This window comes from Punica granatum, chromosome 8 (assembly GCF_007655135.1).
Source record: "Punica granatum isolate Tunisia-2019 chromosome 8, ASM765513v2, whole genome shotgun sequence".
In the NCBI taxonomy this organism is placed as follows: Eukaryota; Viridiplantae; Streptophyta; class Magnoliopsida; order Myrtales; family Lythraceae; genus Punica; species Punica granatum.
Genome location: NC_045134.1, coordinates 2,369,698 through 2,391,906, shown reverse-complemented (window position 1 = coordinate 2,391,906; position 22,209 = coordinate 2,369,698). Strand labels below are relative to the sequence as shown.

The 22,209-nt window shown below is 38.8% G+C and overlaps 2 protein-coding genes, 1 non-coding gene and 1 pseudogene across 6 annotated transcripts; 1 reads left to right on the top strand and 3 right to left on the bottom strand.

The window, feature by feature from the left end:
• Positions 1 to 413: 413 nt before the first annotated feature.
• On the bottom strand, positions 414 to 4,781 carry LOC116188988 (guanylyl cyclase 1). 3 transcript variants are annotated; one of them, XM_031518464.1, is made up of 10 exons: positions 4,488 to 4,781; positions 3,909 to 4,233; positions 3,669 to 3,793; positions 2,956 to 3,067; positions 2,333 to 2,407; positions 1,806 to 1,894; positions 1,585 to 1,649; positions 1,235 to 1,307; positions 1,034 to 1,109; positions 414 to 722 (listed from the first exon to the last, which is right to left on the bottom strand). In XM_031518464.1, the coding sequence occupies exons 2-10, from the start codon at positions 4,101 to 4,103 to the stop codon at positions 633 to 635; spliced, it is 900 nt and encodes a 299-aa protein (XP_031374324.1). In that variant the 5' UTR covers positions 4,104 to 4,233; positions 4,488 to 4,781; the 3' UTR covers positions 414 to 632. The 3 variants fall into 3 exon arrangements, with proteins under 3 accessions (XP_031374324.1, XP_031374325.1, XP_031374326.1); XM_031518465.1 differs by having other exon boundaries at positions 1,585 to 1,646; XM_031518466.1 differs by lacking the exon at positions 4,488 to 4,781 and having other exon boundaries at positions 1,585 to 1,646; positions 3,669 to 3,813.
• Positions 4,782 to 4,916: 135 nt separating this feature from the next.
• On the top strand, positions 4,917 to 4,988 carry TRNAD-GUC. The gene has a single exon. It is a non-coding gene; the product is annotated as a tRNA-Asp (tRNA).
• Positions 4,989 to 5,515: 527 nt separating this feature from the next.
• LOC116187229 (uncharacterized protein DDB_G0271670-like) lies at positions 5,516 to 8,323 on the bottom strand. 2 transcript variants are annotated; one of them, XM_031515870.1, is made up of 6 exons: positions 7,851 to 8,323; positions 6,932 to 7,037; positions 6,527 to 6,681; positions 6,091 to 6,151; positions 5,911 to 5,973; positions 5,516 to 5,794 (listed from the first exon to the last, which is right to left on the bottom strand). In XM_031515870.1, exons 1-5 carry the CDS (start codon positions 8,058 to 8,060, stop codon positions 5,957 to 5,959), a joined length of 549 nt encoding a protein of 182 aa, XP_031371730.1. In that variant the 5' UTR covers positions 8,061 to 8,323; the 3' UTR covers positions 5,516 to 5,794; positions 5,911 to 5,956. The 2 variants fall into 2 exon arrangements, with proteins under 2 accessions (XP_031371730.1, XP_031371733.1); XM_031515873.1 differs by having other exon boundaries at positions 5,927 to 5,973.
• An 8,965-nt stretch (positions 8,324 to 17,288) lies between these two features.
• Positions 17,289 to 21,178, bottom strand: LOC116187777 (annotated as a pseudogene).
• Between the last annotated feature and the right edge of the window lie 1,031 nt (positions 21,179 to 22,209).

Sequence of the window (22,209 nt, the reverse complement as noted above, 5' to 3'; positions counted from 1 at the left end):
CTTCACCAGTAAATAGGAAGCAAACTCGAATAGATCTGCGAATTCCATTCTCGAGCAGATTAGGTAATGAATTGAAGGGATATTTTTTTCTCAGCCAGAACGAACAGAAAGGAGTATAGTAGACATTGATTCGTCACGCATCTTGACAAAGCTGCTGGAATGATGAATTATTTGCATCGGCCCAATGTTCGTGACCAGTGTCTCAACTCAATGCTCGTGATGTCGCCATTATTCCTCTCAAACCCAATAAATTCGCCGCAAAAAAGAATATGATATGGCGACGGCTGCGACGGCACTGGAGTCACGAAATAAACCTGCAGCACATTAATTCAAGTACTATCACGCCGTTATTTTGTCGTAATAATTCTTCGAAATAAAAGGTGAAAGAAGAAACCCGAGATAATGAGTTACAATTGTTTGAGGATACGTAATTGAGCAGGAGTTTATTTGAATCGATGTCTTTACGGAAGGAATCAATCATTCAAATGTACATAATATACAAATATGAATTGAAGAGAGCAGATCATATTTGCTGTACAGCGAGCCTTATTTGCCTCCGTAAACTACTGTTCTGTACAGACGCACAACAGAGCTTCCCTTAGCTATGCGCAAATATACTGAATAACCACGTCTTACTCCGGCATCATGGTTTGATATTTCACAAGTGGAGAAATCTGTAGGGATGAACAGCAGACCCCATTCTTGCCGTTATCCAAAGATATCTGCATTGTCATATCATTTGATCAGCATCTTTCATTGCTGCCAAAAGCTTATTTTAACGCGAAAAACGAAGGGAATGATTCTGCAGTCAATAAGCTTATAATTTCAATATGATGGAAAATCGATAGAATTTGTGCTTATCCATGGATGAAGGTCTTTTAACTTTGTATTGATCTGTGAAATTTCATCTTTCATCTCGAAAGAGCAAGCAAAGCAGTTCCGAAAGTTCTTTCGATCATCTATATAGGAGTAGGATATCCAATGTACGTCATGCAGTATATTTTTCAGCTGGTGACTTGAATAGTTGGGTTACCAAAAGAAGATCCTCGTCGGTGCCAAAGGATTTGCGGGCTTCTCCTAGGTATTTCGATGAAACCTTCTCATGCTTCCTGCAGAGAAGCAAACCAACCCCACAAATTTAAGAATCTAATAAAGATGTTCACTAGAATCTGTTGTCATCATACAATCAAGAAACAATTAGCAACTGAGTCAGGGTAATGGACAACGAGGATACCTAGAACTGGCAGGATCTCTAATCTCGAACTCATCTTTGTCAGTGTCATAGCCACATATTACAATATAGTGACCTGCAGTTTTATTAGGTAAAGCTTAAGGTTGAACAAGTTAATTATCCAAAAAAAAAGAAAAAAGAAAAAGAAAAAGAAAAGGATGAACAAGTCAATCGATTGATGGACAACTTCAGAAGTAAGGGTAATGCTTCAAGGAGATCAAGACAGAAATCTCAAGATGCTAGAGTTACAAAGTCAACACGGAGAAGATGGGAAAGGTTTTGAGGCTCAGAATAAATTGGAAGAAGACATGATTTAATGTTTAATAACCCAAAAACCAGATTCGGTTTCTCACCAGTGTAGCCTTCATTGCCGTTGCCGAAGCTGGAGAGACCAATATCCTTGAGCCAAGTCCGGCTGCTGCACAAGAATTTCTAAGAGCACATTAGGCATCACTTGCAAAGGAAACATGGAAGAGGATCTGACACTATATAAACAAACTACCTAATGGATTAAGAAGACAACATGATAGCCGTAATAATACCAATTGAATGCCATTAGTTTAATAATCTGTACCTTAATTTGTACTGATCGACCAATGCAATTGCTATATATTTTCCAGACAATATCGAAAGGGAAATTTCTTCCTCACTGATTGACCTGCACTGTTAGAGAAGGAAGTTCATCAACTTATCTAGATGGACTGCAGCTTTCACAAAATAACTGATAGCCTCCGATTTCCAGCTGAAGCCAGGATGCAGTTTTACCAGTAATCGAAAAATTATAAGTTTCCATAGAAGCAACAACAAGAAGTATATAAAACAGGAATATGCATGTCATCATTGCTAACAACTACAGACTTTGATAACTTCACAATGATCCATGGGACATATATTCATGGGTTTGAGAACATTTATCTTTCCAATGGTAAGAATTTTTCATAAATTAATGATCCAGGGGACATATATTGATGGGTTTGAGAACGTTTATCTTTCAAATGGCAAGAATTTTTCATAAATTGATCATTGCCACTTTCTGATCTTAGTTAATTTACATAGAAACAAGAAATAATTTAGTTGATCAATCGCCCCATGCAGTCATACCAATATAGATATTCCTGAGGCCAGCGCTTCACGAAATAGTTTTTCTACTCGCACTACATCTGTAGACAGTTGTTCCTGCCCAGTATAAAATTGCAGTATCAGGCACCATCGATATTGCAGGCAAAAATGAGAAAATTTCACGATATCAGCATGGAAATGCACACTTTGTATCCATCCAGAAAACATAATAAATCCCAAATTTTATTTTAAGAAAGAGGCATTAATATGTTGCTCTGGACTACCCTCAGAAGTTTTTGGTTGAAAATGTAGGCCTTTAATGCTTGATTAATAATTTGCATCAAAGAAGGGGCAATGCCCATACTTCTTTATATATAGTTTGACATACGAATAAATGTTGCTTGTAGCTACACATGTTAGAACTCAGAAATGTTAAATGCTTCCGACTCAATGTTAGACCTATCACTATTCGTCTACTTATAAGCCTCTAAAAATATGCACCGTATCAATGACCAATATATATGATAGGACACTAAAGGAATGATCAGATACATGTTTAGCTAGCTCTGCCGTAATTAATTTGCACCCTCTAATAGCTATATGAAGAATTCATTCAAGGATCTAAGACCCTAAAGAGATGTTGATTATTCAAGACTCTGAAGCACCTTGTAAAATGTCTCATCAGAATAGTTTGGATTTGCTCCGACAGTTATGGTGTAGTAGGAAAAATTAACAGAGAACTTCTTCAGTAGATATGCCAGATCAACGGTCCATATGCTGTAAACACGGCATCAATAATGAAATATGTCAGGGATTTTCATGTCAGCTCATGATAGCTGAGGTATAATTCCAATAGTAATCTCTCTATATTCAAAATAAGGAGAAGGCACGTAATTTATGTATAGTCATCACACAGCATCAAACTAGTAGTCAATTCGCGCAACTCTAGTAGGGAGAAGAACTGCAGTCCTGGAGATTAGGCTATTCAGTACAAGAGACAATTGATCATTGATCCTAGGAAATATGAGATGCACTGATATGTTATGTACAGAAATATGGTGAACTGCTAGGAGTAACTCATGATATTCAAATGAAAATTACATGATGCCTGGGTCCCCATGGTAACATAGCAGGCAAGAATGATCTTATTCTTGTGTTATTGCAGGAAAAAACTGCAGTTTCGGGCTAAAGCCACTAACAAGCCAAAGAAGGTCAATGCATAGCATTTGAATCTACGGTAGAAATCTAATGATATCCAACCTTGCTTATTTCTATTTCTCAAGCTACAGTATAAATCTACAATATCCAAAGAAGAGACGTCTATGAACTAGATATATAAACCAGATTCCAGAATTTAACCTGCAGGGTGAAGCATCACCTTTTCGTGGAGCATAGTTCTGCCAGCGTCTCAATATTGCAATTGTCGATGCCCATATTTCTGAAAACCATCAAAATACAAGCAAGCCCACAATCCCAGGAACAAAGCTGATTTATGTGAGGAACCTACAGAGTAAAGGGATGTTCTATAGACATATAGTTTACATCACAAGCAACTCATTCAAGGGAAAATGGAATCTTTTCGAGGTAGTTCAGTCAGCCATAGGAGTCGGGTACTCACATCTATGAAATGAGCCCGAGGCCCAACTGAAGCACGGCATTTTCCGTCAAGGGACAAATTCCCGTATGCCACGACGGGTTGAACTAAATCCAAATCATCTCCTACTAAGGATCCAAGCAGACGGTCTCTCTCCACCTCTCCTCCTTCTTCCTCTGGCTTTAGAATCTTGTTCAACAACAGATACAGAGGCCACATGAATGACCAAATTGCCAATCACAGAACTCAGCAAATGCGCTTACGGAGCTCAGCCATGAATTTGACGGTAGCCAGACAGCCTTTCCTCTCCCACTTTCACTGCATCGAATGGTCGTCCTTATTCCTCCTCCTGCACCCGTAAAAAGAAAATTCCATCACAAACCACGACAAAAGGCAGCCACTTTGAGAATTGTGCCCAAAGGGTCTCCATCCCCGGCACGACCCAGATCAGGAAGTTCTGATTAAAACAATCTCGGGTAACGAAAAAGGCAAAAAGGAGCTGCAATTGGGCGAGCTACATACGCCCATTTATACATGTCCAGAGGCCCAAACCGGGAAAATAAATAAATAAATAAATAAGACAAGGGGAGATCGAGGGAGTACTGTGAAGCTGCCGATTGGACGGGGACGATCGTTCTTCGAGCTCAAACAGCGGACTGCAATCATCGGGAAGAAGAATGGGGAAGACGAAGAGGAATGACTTATCTTATAATTAATTAATTAATTAATTAATAATAACAACCTAATTATTAAGGGGTTCCAGTGAAGTAAGGATTAGCAGGCTGTTTGTTTGAGATGACCCGACCGCTATCATTCAATTATGTCTTTTGGCGTATCTGACCAAAAGAGGAGAAGAAGACACAGGCCAACAAGAGGAAGAAGAGATGGATAGAGTTTGAGATTGGAACTGCAGACTGGAGACAAAGATAGAGAAACAGAGAACCGCATCGTCGTATGAATCTGTTTTGTCTGCTTTCGGGGATCAATCGTAGCTTACAAACTTGAAATTTCTAAGGCCACAAGCAACAAGAAGTCGTTGTAGTATAGTGGTGAGTATTCCCGCCTGTCACGCGGGTGACCCGGGTTCGATCCCCGGCAACGGCGTTTCAAAATTTTTTACCCCATCTTCTTTGAGAGAATTACACCTCGGTCCTCAATATTTGTGTGTCTATCGATTCGTGTCCTCTCCTTTTGTCTCCGCCTTCTTTGGGAGAATTACACCTTGGTCCTCAATATTTGTGTCTATATTCCTTTCATTCCGTGTCCACTCCCCGTTTTTGTTCCCTTTATTCGGTGTCTCTTCTACTAATGAGCTTTTTTTATATTTGATCGTGCCCAACGGCCTAATATTGCTACTCGACCACATCAGCCTCGATGCTGAGATGGCCTCAGTCACATATAGTTGAGAATCAAATACGTTTGATGAATTATCGAACATTCATTTGCCTTTGTGAGAAAGATTGTACGATCTCATTTGTCAAACCCTTCTCCTCTGGGCACATGGGGCCTAAATTAGTGTAAGCCAGTAGTATAAACGGGTAGGTTTCTGGATTTCCGAATGATAAATTCACAATGGTATGCACCATAAGCAAAACAGTAATAGAAAATTCACGCCAAGAAAATTGAAATCAAAAAGAAATAATTGCAACATTTGCAACCGGGATATATTAGTTTCCCAAAGCTGGAAAACTCACATACATATATAGAGTCTAGTTAATTACATATCGATATTGGAGAATAACTTATTTAATTACATATCTATATTGCCGGAGCAAAAAGAGCCTGATCGGCTATAATAGTCCAAGTCTGTAGAAGTCATACACTACTATATATTATTCATGATGCTCCTAACATTGTCGATTGGGGCACATGTTGAATCCGAGGTCCAACAATACTGAGCTTCATCGTTCCTGTGAAAATTGGTTTCCCAGGAGAAAACGAAAAGTTCAATATTGATGAACTTCTGACAATAACAATATCTTAGCGACAGTACGAGTCGACAAATCAAAACAAAAGTTCCAAGTACCTCGAGATTGGCTCACCATGCCATATTATGTATGTGGCGTGTAGTCTCAGTAATATAGCGAACCTGTTGATATGAGAGCAACAACGAAATATCAGATTGTCTTGCGAGAGAAGATCAGATCATTCCCAAAATGTTTGTTGCAAAAGAAGATGAAATTAAAATAGATTAGCCATTAATTACCTCGCCACCAATTCCCTCTTGAGGCACTACCTGAGTCGTCATCTTCTCCGTCCTTCTTGAGCTGATAGCAATATAGAGAACACATTAACACCGATATGAAAGAGAACGGTTTCGAGTATTTCACTATTTCAACATGTGAAAATTAAGACATGCCTGAGACGCTTCACTTTTTTTTTATTCAGCCGGAAAACAAAATTGTTTACTGACTCGCAGCATAGCATGCGTTATTAACTTGTTTCATTAAAAAGAAAGAAGAAGAAGACATTTCCACATAAAATTACATACCAACCATGACCCCTTAATACAGTTTGGAAGTAATCTTTTCTCTTTAGATTATCATTGGAACGGTAGTTGTGGTACATATGATGCCCTTATTATAACTATTAACATAAAAAGAAAAAGGAAATCAACTGATATATGGCACCATAAATCTTACCGTGTGCTGAGACTCGGAAGCCTGGGTTCTGGGGGAATAGTTTTCCTGCCCACCATAGTAAATGGATGAGCTCATGTAGCATGGCTCAGCTGTTTCCTGCTGATTATAACTGGTGGTGGAGCTCCTTCCCTTGCTTTCCCCTTTAAAGACTTGACCTATGCTTGTTGAAAAAATAGGTTTAAAAAAACACAAATGAAAAATAAAAGCTACTATTCACCCAAAAAATAAAAGCTATTTATATTAAGCAGTTCTTATATATATGTACAACAGTAATAATTTCACCATTTATTCTAATTTCTACTCTCCTTTTTTTTTTGTCTGGTCTATAAGTGAATATTCGCACCAACATGTAATTAATCTTTTATATATATATATATATATATATATATATAATTTATGTAGTACCTTGATGATCTCCATAGTTATTCCAAATCCCAAATTGATTTCCCAAATCTTGGCTTCTGGAGTAGCCCGTGAATGCTCCAGACGGGGACGAGTCTCTCCCCAGCACCTAAACATCCGTATAAATCAATCAAGAAGATCCTATGAGAATTTTGGACTTTATTCCTTTTTTTTTTTAAGCTAGCTAATACATAATAAATAAAAAAAAGAGATGAAGAAAACAATGAAAGCGGGCAACAAATTCAAGAATCAACATCCACCTTTTTTCAGATTCTCATTAAGCAAAGTTTGACTGTCAAGGATCAAAATTCAGCGGTGAAAGAACCTAACGAACTAGTAAATCACAGTGTGTGTATACATGCGAAGTTAATCAATAAATGATCGCTATTGATCTCGTATAGTCTAACGGAAGTATCGCCGTACTAGAAAGTTTAGATCGAGTTGAATCGGGAAATCCTTCTCTTTCTCTCTCTCTCTCCCCCCCCCCCCTATTCAGTAATTTCTGACGCAGCTTCTTTGTGACGAAGAGTTATTCCTTATAGGATCTATCGTTATCTTGCTGACTCATAAAGCTATAGTCTCTTGCGAAATTCCCCCGGAAATTCATGCAAAATGCTACAAGTCATCAGTTTTATATATCTATCTATCTAGTATTAAAAATCTACATATATACATACATACATATATGTATATATATATGTAAATAAATGGTTAAGGAAGTAGGTTTTCATTCCAAAGTATATTAGATAAACAAAAACACCAACATAAATTAACTAACTATCATATATAGGGCCAAAGGGTCATAAGTTTTTTGAAACCCTTTTCCAAAATACCCTTTAAAGGCAAACATGTGTAGCTAGTCGAATGAAATGCCATAACAATAGTAAGTGTGAGTCTTGTTGAATGTAATTTTGATACGTACGGCTGAGGGCGGTGGGAAGATGGACCCGAACGTTGATCCAGTCGAGTACGAGGAAGATGAAGACGACGATGAGGAGTAGTGGTGCTCCTTGGGAGGACCGAAAAGATGTCCCATGCTGTCAGATGATGAAGAATACCTCGAAGAAGAAGATGAAGATGAAGATGATGAACAAGAAGAGCTTCCCATTTGCCCCTTTTTGCTGTTTTCCATATTTCTTTTTTCTATTTCTCTCTCTCTCTCTCTCTCTCTCTCTCTCTCTTCCCTTTGTTGGGTCGGCCAAATTGAAGCAATTAACGAACAAAACCGGTAGCGACTAATAAATAGAAAAGAGAGAGACGGGGGAGAGTGCAGACTGGATAAGATTTGCAGTGGTGAGTGAAACAAAGGGAGGATGTCTGGAAATCACTGCAGAGAGGGCACGTGAAGATTTGCAGCGAGAGATATGGTTCTCTTGGTGTTGCATTCGAATACGTCGTCCTCCCCTTATGTTTATATATATAAGCCGATAAAGCTGCTCTTCGAAACCAATCGCATTGTATGAAATATCAATCCCTTTTAAGGATTTTTTTTAAAAATATAAATCATCTATCCGAATCCCTAACCATATCTGATGTGGTCATATATCATAATATTTTTGTGATATTCTAAGAGCACAGGATAATTTCTAGAATGGGGGAGAGGCTTGTTGCTTTCCCATGTGCATGCATTGAACTCAGTCTGTCCCTCTTCAAGATGGGGCATGTGAAACATGGAAGTCCCAGATGCTGCCAAGTGGACATGTCGGGCAGTAACCTTTGACTATTGTCATCGGTTCAATTCATCACTCCCAATTCTTGGTATTAAGGTGGCAGGGAAACAATGTCGCCCGATCTGTCGTCGACTGTCTAATCCTTCCCTGCATGCAGTTTCTATCTACTCCATCGAGCTTTATATACGTGCAATCAAGCTTTAAGACACTTGGGAATACAAGTCTGTGCACTGTTCATCGTTAGTTCATCATCAGCTTTCAGTTGAAAGGAGCTACTATGAATTGCATAGTCTCTTTCTCATTCCTTTGCCCTATATTTCTTATCTTGGTCATAATTTTTCCATGTTAAAAATTATCGAGGGATCTCGACAAATCTACTAACAAACTAGTAGAAAACATAAAAATGCAGGGATCTCGAGAAACGTAAAAATGATTTTGAATCACCAGCCGATTAGAAGAATCTCTTCTTAGAGTTATATTAGGTTAAAAATACAGCGGTACATTTCTCTCGTATTAGATTTTCTTCCCCCTCTCAATTCTCATCAAATGCATTTGCTTTTATCATGCTTTCCTGTACGGGGGCATATTTTCGGTTTCTTCTACTAATTTCGTGTCAGTTTTGAGGCTTGGTATCTCATATATGTCATCAAAGTCGGTGTCAGTCGACGTGGAGGAAAAATATAAGGGAATTAGTCCGTGGGCACGAACACGACAACTTGATGCGATGCCCCGGCCACAAATTACTAGATCTTTGAGTTGACTCTCTCTTCGAACATATTCCTAACATTCCTCTTACCCAAGCAATTGATGATCAAGAGATAATGAGAGATCTCAACTCTCTTAGCTTGGTGTCCTTGCGAACTCTCTATGGAGAATCAAGTGTGTGATGGGAATATGTTAAGGTTTTTCTTGAGAGAGACAGCCTTAAAGAATGTCAGCGCCCTTTCCTGCCCTTATTTATGCTTTCTTCAACCTCTTTGGTCCTTTAGGGATGGGGTGGACAGCAAAAGTTGCTGACCTTTAATTAATAGGGTCTTTGACCTAATGTAAATAAATAATAAATTATTTTCTGCATTTGTCTGCAACTTAATATTGCTCCTCCAATTAGATAGATTATTATTAACAACTAATTAATCAATTTTAATTGTAGAAAAAAATCTTTAACAACTGATATATTTTCAATCGTACATATCTATAATTGTTAAACCCTTTAGTTACAAAATCGTGGTAACTGATACATAATCAAATTAGTTTAATTGTGATAAGTTTTAGCATGACTACATATTATTATTTATTAATTTAGTGAAAAATTTAGTTTGTAAAGAGTTTATTTTAGCAACTAATAAATTATTTAATTAGCAACTAAATTTTACTTATAAAAGAATAAAATATAGTTGCTAAAAAACTTATAACAATTAAAATAACTTGATTCCACATCAGTGGTCACAACTCGGTACTTCAAGGGTTTGGCAACTGAATATATGCATCGTAAAATTATTTTAATTGTTAAAGATAATTTTTTAACTACTAAATTTGATTACTTAATCGTTAATAAACTACTTTGGTATAGTGAGGGTCCTAGGTCAATTAAATCACATTCATACTTTGTAAGAATACCTTCAATTGACAATATCTCCGGCTACTGTAAAAGTTTAGCCACGTTTAAATTACATAATTATTTTCAGTAATCTCTTTACTATATTTTATTCATGAGCTTATCTTATAATTGAAAAATAAAAGATAAACTCTGGTCTTTTAGTATAATTTGGTTATATGTTTCGTTTGATATGCGGGAGTGGAAGGAAATAAAAGTTGATTTATAGAATGAAATGTAATGGTATTGAGATAAAATTTGTGATATTTTTGTTGAATATGAAGGAATATAATTATATAATATTGGGCTTATTCACCGAAATATCATTCAATATATATTCTTAGATATATAAAATTAAAAGAAAATATATGATTCTTACACAATAAGTAGTTAAAATGAGGGAATGATTATTGCTTATCTTTTTTGAGATAATATAAATTCCACCAAATTGAAAAAAAATGCGAGAATGGAATGAAATAAAAGTTGGTTTATAGAATGAAATGTAATGGTATTGAGAGAAAAATTGTGATATTTTTATTGAATATAACAATACGAAGGAATATAATTATATAATATTAGGCTTATTTACCAAAATATCATTCAATAGATATTCTTAGATATATAAAATTAAAAGAAAATGTATGATTGTTACACAATAAGTAGTTAAAATGAAACGATTAGTGCTTATCTTTTTTGAGATTATATACATTCCAACAACTTGAAAAAAAAATAGAAATTAAAATTGTTATCATGTGGGAATGCTCATTTCCAACTCCCATAAATGACATCAAATGAAGAAATAAATTGAAAGAATGAAATATTTATTTCATTTCATTCCATTCTTGCATATCATCCAGGACCAAACAAGAACTCTTATGGAAATTGTCAAGGCACATGATTGCTCTTAAGTTCCAGATGGGCGAGAAAAGGAATCACGCAGTGTGACACTCTTCTTTAATCTAAACTCTAAATTCAATTTTAATAAGTGGGACTTCCGATACCTCTATCTCTTCATTAATTGCATTTTATAATACACAAATTTAAATTGACCTTGCACTAACCTAGTCAAAAGGTAGTGGGGTTGGCCCTACATGGCCCTCTATTATTGCAGAGATTCGATTTGGTTACAAGACGATGTACTTGTACAAACATTGAAGATCAAACTCATTGGATATTCTACAAAATTGGACATGTTGAGTAATAATAAAAGTTGCCAGCATCTAATGCCAAGCCAAAGTTGGAATGCTTATCCTTCATCTATTTAACCCGGTCTCACCCAAAAATGAAAAAAGGATATTACAGAGGAGTTGCGAACAACCTAGCAATGAAGAATTTACCTGTTACTGATTATTCCGACTCGACATGGGTCGTCCCCTGTTTAGAATTCACCTCCGCAGGGATTTCCGTGTAGTGCCAGCTTCGTCCTGCAAGAGGCGACCGTTATTTTCATTCGATAAATAACAATGTATAATATTGTTTTGGTGGATCACGTGTGTGAAATGGAAAATTAGTGGAGGAATATTACACAATGACAAGATGTGTATATGATCTGATTTTGTTGATCAGGGGAGATATGCAAGAGAGATACGAAAGGATCGGGATGAAGTTGATCGATGATGATCAATGTAATACATACAGAGGGGCTGGCCGGCTGATCGAGAATCGTTGTCCTCTTGATATCATTAGCCCTTTAGGTTCCTTCTGGATAGCTAAGAATATATCAATAGCAAGAAAAAGTTTGGAAACTTTCTTGACTGTGGACAACTTTATATATTAAACCGTACTTTATATATAATATAAGATATACAAATATGTGCGTGTGTGTGTTTTTCTGACTCTTCAAGGGGAAATCTTTTTGGGCCCTACACGGCAAATTTCTGGCTGGGCAATGTCGAGCTTGTCCATTATCTTGAGATCTTTGTAGATATGGGTTGATGATAACGATGCGGAGCAAAGGGAAATTGAAGAAGGGAAATTGAAGAAGGGAAAATTGCAGGAGGTATCCTAACATTTACTTATAGTTTTAGTTTTATCCTAATTTTGATTTTTTTTCCCGAGATATCCTAGCGTTACTATTTTGGTTCCACATTTATCCCATCGTGACTCTGCTATTCTTTTTTATGGAAATTGTTGATGTGGCGCCATTAACTGTTGAAGTGGACATTTGTGTGGGCTTCTTGACACGCGGAATCTTTCTCCGCCACCTCAGCTCCAACCTCTCCATATCTCTCTCTTCTCTTTCTCTCTTCTCGCTCTCGATTCGAAGGCCATCATAATCATCATCATCACCACTCTCTTCTTCACCCCATCTCTACCCTCGACTTCCTCTCCTCCTCTGTTACATTCCATTACCAACACCACCATCACAACCATCAATCTCTCTTCCTCTCCTTTCCTATCTCTCTCTCTCTCTCACACACACACACACACACACTCTCTCCGTCTTCTCTCTTGGCAAAAACAACACATATGGATGTCTGTGTGATTCTTTGTTTTGTCTCTCTCTATCTCTTTGGCTGTGTGTGTGTGTGTGCGCAAACGAACAGATGGATGGATGGATGAATGAATGACAGATTCACCCAACTTGGAATTGAATTTCTCCTCCGTTCTCTCCCTCCATTCTTCTTTTGCAATCTCTGACTCAATAGTTTAGTCACCATATCTACAAGAATTAGCTCAAAAAAGAAGAAGAAAAAGCTCATTCCCCTGCTTTAATGTCCGTTGTGCGAGAAAATAGAGCATCAGAAAGCTCTCTCTCTCTCTCTTGGATCCTTTTCAAGCTTTCAGTTACCCCTTCTCTCATCTCTCCCACCCATCTCATCAGTATCTTCAAATCTCTCTCTAACTCTCCTCCATTTTATATAAACAAACAGATCTTCCTATGTTTTCTTGCTGGGGTGCGAAAAGGCAGGTTCTTTTGGTGATGGGTACCTGTTTCTTGATCTTGGTTTTAGGTTAGTATTGTTCGGCGAGTTGTTATAGGGTGATCTTTAATCGGAGTCGCCGTTCTTGGCGCAAAAGCAAAAGAAGCGGTAGATGGTGGTGCTCGCGAAGCCGGCCTAGTCGAGGTCCTAAATGCCGATAGCCCAGAAAGACCAGAAGATGGCGCATGCCTCCTAGAAGGCAGTCGAGCTGCAGGACCTGCTAGTAAAGCTCGAGATGGAGAGCGAGGCATGGCGAGGAGAGAGAGAAGAGAGAGATAGATTCTGATTTTGATGGCCTTGGAATCGAGAGAGAGAAGAGAGAGAAGAGAGAGAGATGGAGAGGTTGGAGTTGAGGTGGCGGAGAAAAATTGGTCCATGTATCAAGGAGCCGACACAAAATGTCCACGTCAATAGTTAACGGCGCCACATTAACAATTTCAGTTAAAAAGGACGGCATGGTCGTGACGGGATAGACGTAAAACCAAAGTAATAACATTAGGATACTTCAAGAAAAAAAAAATCGAGGTTAGGATAGAACTAAGATTACAAGTAAAGGTTTGGATACATGATGCAATTTCCGCATTGAAGAATTATCTTTTCAAATTGTACTTTATTAGTTGGTAAATGTTTCAAATTTAATTTTAGTTTTGTAGCTATTGGAACTAATCAATCTCATAAGAGGATAAAGGAATGATATGTACTACACGCACCTATTTAAATTTGAGGGACTTTGGTTTCATTTTGCTTGTAAAATTTCTTCTACTTCTTTATTTTTCTTACTCTTCCCCCTTCACCCGGCACATGAGCCTCGTAATTGATAGACAAAAAGAATCTCAAGTCAGATTAGACGTAACCACAAACAATTAGGTAAATTGCGCTACTATATATACAGGTGTATGTTGGAATTGGAAATTCACGTAAAACATCAAGCTGATATTCGAGCTACTTTTTGTCTTAATTAAATTAGAAATATATTGCGATCTCATTAAAAAAAGAAGAAGAAGCAAATACAACATTAAAACTGTTTTCAAAAACACAAAAAGAGAGAGAGAGAGAGAGAGAGAGAGAGAGAGAGAGACCAACGCAATTTTTTTTCCTTATATGGATACGTGATTGTGCATTGCACAGGTATGATACAAACTTACATTTGAATAGTTTGTATAATATCAATCCAATGGCACCAGTGATAATTGAAGTTACAACGGATGATCTTATTTTTATCACGTGCCATGCCAACCAAAAAAACCTTCTTCAAGTTTTGGATATGTTCCCGATCCAGAGGTTCGGTTCCAAGTACTATTTGAACAGCATTGATTATGATAATCTGATATTTGGTACGATTTCATCAACAACAGTCTCATAAATTCACAAACGTACGTGCATGACAGCTACTCTTGGCACAATGTATGACAACTCTTGACAGCTAATAATCAAACATTCACATCCAATGAGCACAAATTAATGAATAGGATTTACTGTTAACGTTCTTCACATCTTGTTGCCATCTTATATTACTTTGATACATTAAACGATGTTGTTCTGGACAACATGTGCTACTATCGGGCCCCTCACTCGGTGAATGCCATCAGCCCGTCCACACTAAAGCGCTAACATCCATGGTTGCTCTGACTATCACTTTAAATGACCGCTTTTGCCCCAAGGACCGGAGATTTTCGGTTTGACCTTGATCATAAGTCCAAGAGAAGCCCTCACATCGGCCTTGTAAGTGGAAGCCAGAGAGCAAATGTTGGTTAACGTTCTCTAAAAGATGCGTGTAACGGAACTCCTGGGATGACTGGTTGACAGCCAGAGCTCAGGAAGGATAGTTCATGTCCTACTGTTCTATTGGTAACATATGAACAGGCGGTTTTGTCGCTGGTTATTAGTCTAAGTTTAAGAAATTCGATATGGTCGACCTCTCTGGCATCATTCACCAAACCCGGGGTACAGAGCTTTCAGGGGATTGATGAGGACAGAACCGTATACACGAACTCAGCACCATCATTATTAAGTCGAACTTCGGTAATGAACCCCCTGTCAATGGTACTTGCAGCTCCCGACATGGACCATGGTGAAAAGCTTTTTAGTGACGCAGGGATGGAACTGGAACTTCCGGCAGAGCTGGATGTGAATATGCCTTTCCTCATCGCATGTAGAGCTCCAATGGCAATCGGATCCTCAAAATATTCTCTAACATATCAGCCGAGTGACATTGAGATGATGTCGATCCCATCAGCAATTGCATCGTAGAATGCTGTGAGGATGTCCACGCCGAAACAGTCATCAGACCAGCAGACCTTGTACATGGCGATGCAAGGCAGAAGGAACCCCTCCCGGTGCAGTCCCCGAGCCGAGGCCTAGTAGGCTTGTATGTGCCACCAGGCTCCGGCAGCGATCGCAAGGAAGTGTGAGATCTGTGGCCATCGGAGTCCCTTGGTGAGGGGAATTCTCCTGGAAGCACTTGACCCTTGCTCTGATAGTACCGACCTCCAATATATTGCTAAGATGGCGCACGGTAAGAAAATGAAATGATCCTATTGGTTAGTCTATAGCCTATATTCCTCGAATACGTGCAGTCAACGAATTTGTTATTGTCCGCAATTATCAGTTAGTCACTAGCATCTATGATGTGGAATATATGAAACAGAACCTCTGTTTATATTTGAATGATACTGAAAATTCACAAATCTATATGCAGGGATAAGAATTGGAATTGCAGTTGGGATTCTCATAATTACTTGTTGCAAGTGAAGCTCGATGAGGTTTGACAGCTCCCTTTCCATTTTCTTGGGGGAGGACCAAACCCTTCGTCTCTGAAACTCTCAGATCCGGGACAAATTCCTGTGTCCAACATTCTGGCGCTTCAATCACTTTCGATGGGTCTTCTTCGGACCTTATAAGCGTCCAAATATCGACAGAAAGGGGAGAAGATCGTCTCCGCATGTATCGACAGACTACTGGAAGAACCTATCCTAAAAATTAATTTGCCGTTGTTCGTTTTGGCCAGTAAGACAGTCACCTGCCAATGACTTCCTCCGGCATGTTAGTATGGAGAGTTGTTACCAAGAAATCTGACTTGGGAAGTTCTCGGATGTACACGACGTGCACCTGCATTACTGGATGCACCAAAAGAATTGACTAATAAGCTATCATTTAAAGTCCAGGAGTAGCAGAACACCCGACAAACCTCTGGGACTCGATGTCAGCTTAATGCTGTATACTAAGAGACATTCTTATTGTTCTTTAGCCGCTTCACTGACATTGTATTGTATCCATATAGCATGAAAATGAGTCAGACGTAAGTACAATTCAAGGCCTATAATGAATAATCAGATGCACTTGCCTTCTGATCATCAGCAGAAGCTCCTCTGCAGCTTCACAAGCAGGGTACAGATCACACCGTGAAGAAGCAAAATTCTGGAAATTGTTTGGCTTTCCATTGAGAAGGAAAATCCGATACTTTAAATCTCTAGAACTTTCATATAAGCCTGTATTTTATATGTATTTATCAACACAGAAGTTGGGAAGAGGGTTCGGGGCGAGAAATCTGATATGTTCTTGTTCACATATCATCAAACTATGCAAGAAATTGATTTTGCTCTTCATTGTGTTCCTATATGGCAAGAAACAATTTTATCATATTTAGTATGTATTTCTAGATGCCAATTTGTGTGGTTTCCTAGTTGGCCCATATCGCCTATTATTCTCACAATATTCTGATGGGCTATGCATTTGGTTTATGTATGCACATGTATGCATACAATGGGATTGGAAGATGAAGGATGATGCTCCTTCAGCTGACAAAATTGGCTTTGCTCGCAAAAGGTTTTAAAGGTGTGTTGTGCAGGTCCTTAAATGTGTTCCATAACATGACAAATTTATCCTTTGGCTTGTAATTCGATATATGGCAGTAAATTTGATGATGAGGAAATCAAAAGCTGGGGCAGAGAAGTGCAGATTATGATGATTGTGGCATCAGGACCTTCTGAGATGGATGGATGAATGACAGTGAGCGTGACTAGAAATTGCCTTTTCTGCTTTTTGTAGAGTTTGAATTACAATTCAGTGTACCAAACATGGTAGTAGTAGGTGGTTTTGCATCGGAAGATATCCGAACAGTTCCCAACATTCAGAGTATTGTGGGATAACTGACAGAATTCCAAGTAATCCTGCATAATTTCTTTGAAGCCATACATGCTGGGTGACTACGAACATATTCCATTGTTTTCCATGAAATTTTTTTTTTCATTCTTGACCAAAAGACTTGGAATTTGTTGATCTTCATTCTCCGATAAATGGAAAAATATGATGAAGCACACAGAGTGAAGCTACTGATCAGAGAGGATGTACGCTACTATTGGGCTTCTTACAAAACGAACATTGTCGGAGCATACTAAACTTCCAGACAGCATATTCAGGTCCATGGTTGCTTCTACTGTCACTGTGAAAGACAGTTGCTGCCCCAGAGACTTAAATGAAAGAACTGTGGGTTCGACATCAACTTTTAAGTCCTGCTGGAACATTGACAATGGCCTTATAGGTAGATACTGGAATCCCTACATTTGTGGCCGTCCTGTGGAAGATGCGTGTTATTGGAGTTGTGACTCAAGTAGTTGACAAAGCGAATGATGGATAATTTAGGTCCCACACTGTTCCATTCATAACATCTGAACAAGCCGAGTTATCACCAGTGATGAGTCTGAGATCCTTGGTACTGATAACCTGTCTGCAAAGGAACTTGACATAGTCGACCTCTCCAGCATCATACGCCATACCCAGATTTATAGCTTTCAAAGGATTGATCTGGCCAGAGCCATATGCAAACTCAGCATCAAGATTTTTCACGCCACTCATGGGATAGGCTGTAAATGCAGAACATGAATATATAAAAGAAGATTTCCTGATTAAGTTTTAAGGACAAAAGCTTCCAATTTGAATTCTGTAATGACAACTAAAAGGAATTTTTGGGGTGTTTACCAGTTGTCATCAGAGCTGATTTAATAGCTGCTGGAGACCATGTTGGCCGAAATGATTTAACATATGCAGCTCCTCCCGTTGCATGAAGACAGGGCATGGATGTCCCGGAAATGATGTTGTAATGGACATGTCTATTGTCTCCATGTATTCTGGTCACCGTGGAAGCTAAGGACCATGCTGCCAAAATGTCTACTCCAGGAGCTATCAGACCAGGCTGCACAATAGACAGAACTCCGACTTGAAAAGACGAGAAGAAGGAGAAGATGGAGAAGAAGTCTATTGGTTACGAAAAGTTACTGCGAGAATGTCACTTGTTATGGGATTAGGTCCCCTGGAGGATAACGAGACCACAATTGGGGCATCATCGTTTTTGATTATTTCGCTCTGAAGGATAGTCGCAGTCGGTTTGCTGATCAAATGAAAAGAGGAAATTTTAGATAGTTCAGCAGAGATTTCGGCAGATTTCTCCAGTTGCATATGGTAAACCACAACCCAACTTGCCCAAAACAGGTAGGATTGGAAATTTCTGCTCTAGAAAACCAAAAGTAAAGACAATAGAAGCCGATAAGAATTATTCAAATTTATCCAATCAAATGTTCCATAACGTACAAATGCCAACAGCTGTGGAAGAGACCGCAATCTTCACGACTTGGCCCATGAATTTGCACATTTTAAACAAAAAGTTCTCCGCGAAAAGTGTATAACGAAAAATGTAACTTAGGACCATAATAATACCCTGTTGAGTTGAGGTAATCAAAAACAGCTTGGCCATCACTCAAGTTCAAGTACGAGGTGGGTAAGGGATAAAGAAAGGCGAAATCTTTAAAGCCATTATCTTGCAATATAGCGCTCAATGCGCCAGCAGCTAGTGGAGTCTCCCCGCTGATAAATGAGTCACACAAAACAATTTTCCCTTTCACTAAGGTCCTGTCCAATGAGTTCTCACGGCAAAGCCTGCAATTTCGGTCTATCAGAATATATTATCAGATGACCTCGGTGCATACAATATACTGTTCAATCATTCCCTGAGTGATAAACAAGAAGATGAAAAAAGTTCTGCAGTAGTACAACCTGTTTGCTTTTATTTTTCTGATTTATTTGGAATCAGATGCAGTGAAATTCATTTTGGCATTCAGGGCATCTCCGCCGTATATCACAGGATACATTCGCTCCTTGAGGTCAAAGGTGTTGTCGGAGACTCCCTGCTTTGAAAAACCGGAAGCAAAATCATGATAGGTGGCATTGCATTCCACAGGAAATGAACTCGTAAATGAGAAGGTAGATGAGCTCACCTGGTAAGTCCAACCATTTCCTAGTTGAACTTTCGTGACGAACTTCCTATCTATCGTGCTAGCTGAGACTGATAGAGACCACGGTGAAAAGTTTAAGATGGTTGCGGGACTAGGGCCAGAATTTCCTGCAGCATTTGAAGTGAGTATGCCGTTCTTCATTGAGTGGAAAGCTCCAATAGCAATCGAATCCTCGAAGTAATTTCTCGCTATGGATCCGCCGACGGACAATGATATTATATCAACACCATCTCCAATTGCGTCATCAAAAGCTGCAAGAATGTCTGCATCGTAACATCCATCTGAGCAGATTTTGTACACGGCGATTCGTGCGGAGGGAACCCCTCCTCGAGCTGTCCCCCCAGCAAGGCCAAAGAGGCTCGCTCCAGTCACCAGGTTTCTGGCGGCTATCGATGCAGTGTGGGACTTGTACCCTCCTGTATCTCTCTGGAGCTGTTTTGAGGTGCCTGGCCTACCCTCCGATAAAATCGGCCCCCAATGATTTTGCTACAAAATTCATAAATAATTACCACATAGACTACAAGGTTTAATGTACTTGCAACTAAGTACTAAAAATACATATACTGAGACATAAAACATTGCAGATAGTCGTGATACGGATTTCGATTACTTATTGCAAGTGAAGTTGGCCGATGTTTGACAGCTTCCTTTCCATTTGCTTGGAGGAGGGCCAAAGCCTTCGTTGCTGAAACTCTCGGATTTGGGCCAATTTCCCGAATCCAACATTCCGATGATCAAGTCACGTTCCATTGGCCTTCTCCGGACATTCTGCGGAAAGCCTAAAAAGTCCTATGATCTTGACATCTGAAGCTGCTTCTTCTCACTTGGAAACACAGACACTACTCCTTCCATCCCTGTGAAATTTTCGATCCAACAGTTTTAACTTTGTGCTAACTGTTCCTGAAGCTGTTCATGCAACTGAGCTGGTAGAAAGTCCATAGGAAACACACCAGCTAGTCTCTGCCCCTCGTCTTCAGTCAGTTTAGCAGCGAAACCATTGAAACTCCTCTTGTAGCTGTGGAGCAACGAATCCGATGTTCGACTGCACAGGGAGTTTAGACAACGAGTCAGAACATCAAACCTTCTCCTTGCTTGTCAGTAGCAGCAATAAGTGAAAATCAGCTGAAATTAATTGTTTTGATGTGCTCGAACGAAAATAAAGTACCTTCTAGTCACCTCCTTGAGCATGCTAATGTGCACCAATGATGCAGAGTGGTCAGCCAAAGGCGGCAAACAAGAATTGGCGAAAGGAAAGGGAAAAAAAAAGTTCTTTTCTTGTGTCTAAGCTATCGAAGCGAATCAAGTTCTCCTAGGGTGACTTAGTAGCCGGACTTGGCCCGTGCCCGTTGTTACCTCGATTTCTGAGGTTGTATGTCTTGAAAAGGCCGGCGAATATAAAGTCTCATTTATGATGTAAAATTGTATACAAACTGATATAGCTTATTACGCGGTAACCACTAGATGAAAGCAGAAGATAAATAAGACATTCTGTAAAGAATCCAGTAATTAAAGAAACTTGCCTTCCTATCATCGGATGCTCCTCTGCAGCCTATCAGTAGAGATGAAGCGAAACAGAGTAGCAAAACTCTTGAGACTTGACTAGCCAACGTTTGTACTATAGGAGCAGAGATTAAGTTTCTTTGCCAAACTCTAAGCAAGAAATGGGTTTTAAATACAAAAATTTGAAGCCCAACGATGTGTACATATAGAATTATCCGCCTACAAAAGGAGGTTATTAAAATAAAACCTGGCCCTATGACATTAACAATGTCCATCACGCTTCCTTTTTTAAATCTTATGGCATCCTCCGTACGGACGGCTACTGATTATTTTAACCACATTGAAAGGTTCAGTAACGACGACTGAGGTTGTTATCATCCAATACAGATCATGAGTCGACCACATCAGAAAAAAATCTGAAGCAGATTTTCCTCGTAATCACGCGATGAGGAAGAAAGCATAATAATTGTTTCACTACATAAACGCATGGATCATCATCTCCGTGTTACTAGATACGATCATCAAAGAGTTTTATTTCCATAAAGTTTAGTCTTAGTTTTTACACGGTGCATGAAGAATTTGAGTTCACTTATATAGGAAAATTTATTGGATAAACCGACAAGCAAGCCAACGATCTAATGCTGAGAAATTGAAAAACTAATGAGAAAACTGTCAATTTTGTCCTTATTTCTTTTATATAGATATATTTTTATTTCGATGTCATCCAAAACGACATTGTTTTGGTTATTTCATATTATCTAGTAACGGTGTTAGACCACGTGTGTATCCACGTCAGATTTCCATCACGCCCTTAAACAGTGGGACTAATTTGATAGACGGAATCAAAATTCTGGTACGATTTTGTTGGCAAAATTCTTTCGAGGACAAAACTGTTGGCAAATCAATCTTTCAATGACAAAATTGACTGTTTTCTCTGAACTAATACATAAGAGCATGTGAACACTTTGTTGTTTGTAATTGTTCCGTAATTGTTCGTACTCTATTATAATGGGCTAGTATTTGGTTTATGTATGCATACAGTACATTCAATGGGATTGGAAGACGATGGATGATGCTCCTCGAATCGATGAAATTGGCTTTGCTCGTAAAAGGTGTTAAAAGCTCGGTCGTGCAGGTTCTTCCATGTGTTCAGTATCCAGCAAATTATGCTTGGCTTCAGTTGAAATATATGGCAGTAATAATGACGAGGAAATCAAAAGCCAGGGGCCAGGGCGGAGAATCACGGATTATGATGATCGTGGCATCTGGACCAGCTGAGATGGATGAACAACGGGGGTCACGCTTT

What these genes read in the sequence shown, in the direction of transcription:
- LOC116188988 (XM_031518464.1), bottom strand. Translation starts at nt 4,103, where the DNA reads ATGTGGCCTCTGTATCTGTTGTTGAACAAGATTCTAAAGCCAGAGGAA. An exon ending in CCTCAGGAATATCTATATTG is followed by an intron (nt 1,895 to 2,332) that starts GTATGACTGCAT and finishes CTTCTCTAACAG; the next exon opens with TGCAGGTCAATCAGTGAGGA. An exon ending in AGAGATCCTGCCAGTTCTAG is followed by an intron (nt 1,110 to 1,234) that starts GTATCCTCGTTG and finishes GCTTCTCTGCAG; the next exon opens with GAAGCATGAGAAGGTTTCAT.
- LOC116187229 (XM_031515870.1), bottom strand. Translation starts at nt 8,060, where the DNA reads ATGGAAAACAGCAAAAAGGGGCAAATGGGAAGCTCTTCTTGTTCATCA. An exon ending in TAACTATGGAGATCATCAAG is followed by an intron (nt 6,682 to 6,931) that starts GTACTACATAAA and finishes CAACAAGCATAG; the next exon opens with GTCAAGTCTTTAAAGGGGAA. An exon ending in CTTCCGAGTCTCAGCACACG is followed by an intron (nt 6,152 to 6,526) that starts GTAAGATTTATG and finishes TATTGCTATCAG; the next exon opens with CTCAAGAAGGACGGAGAAGA.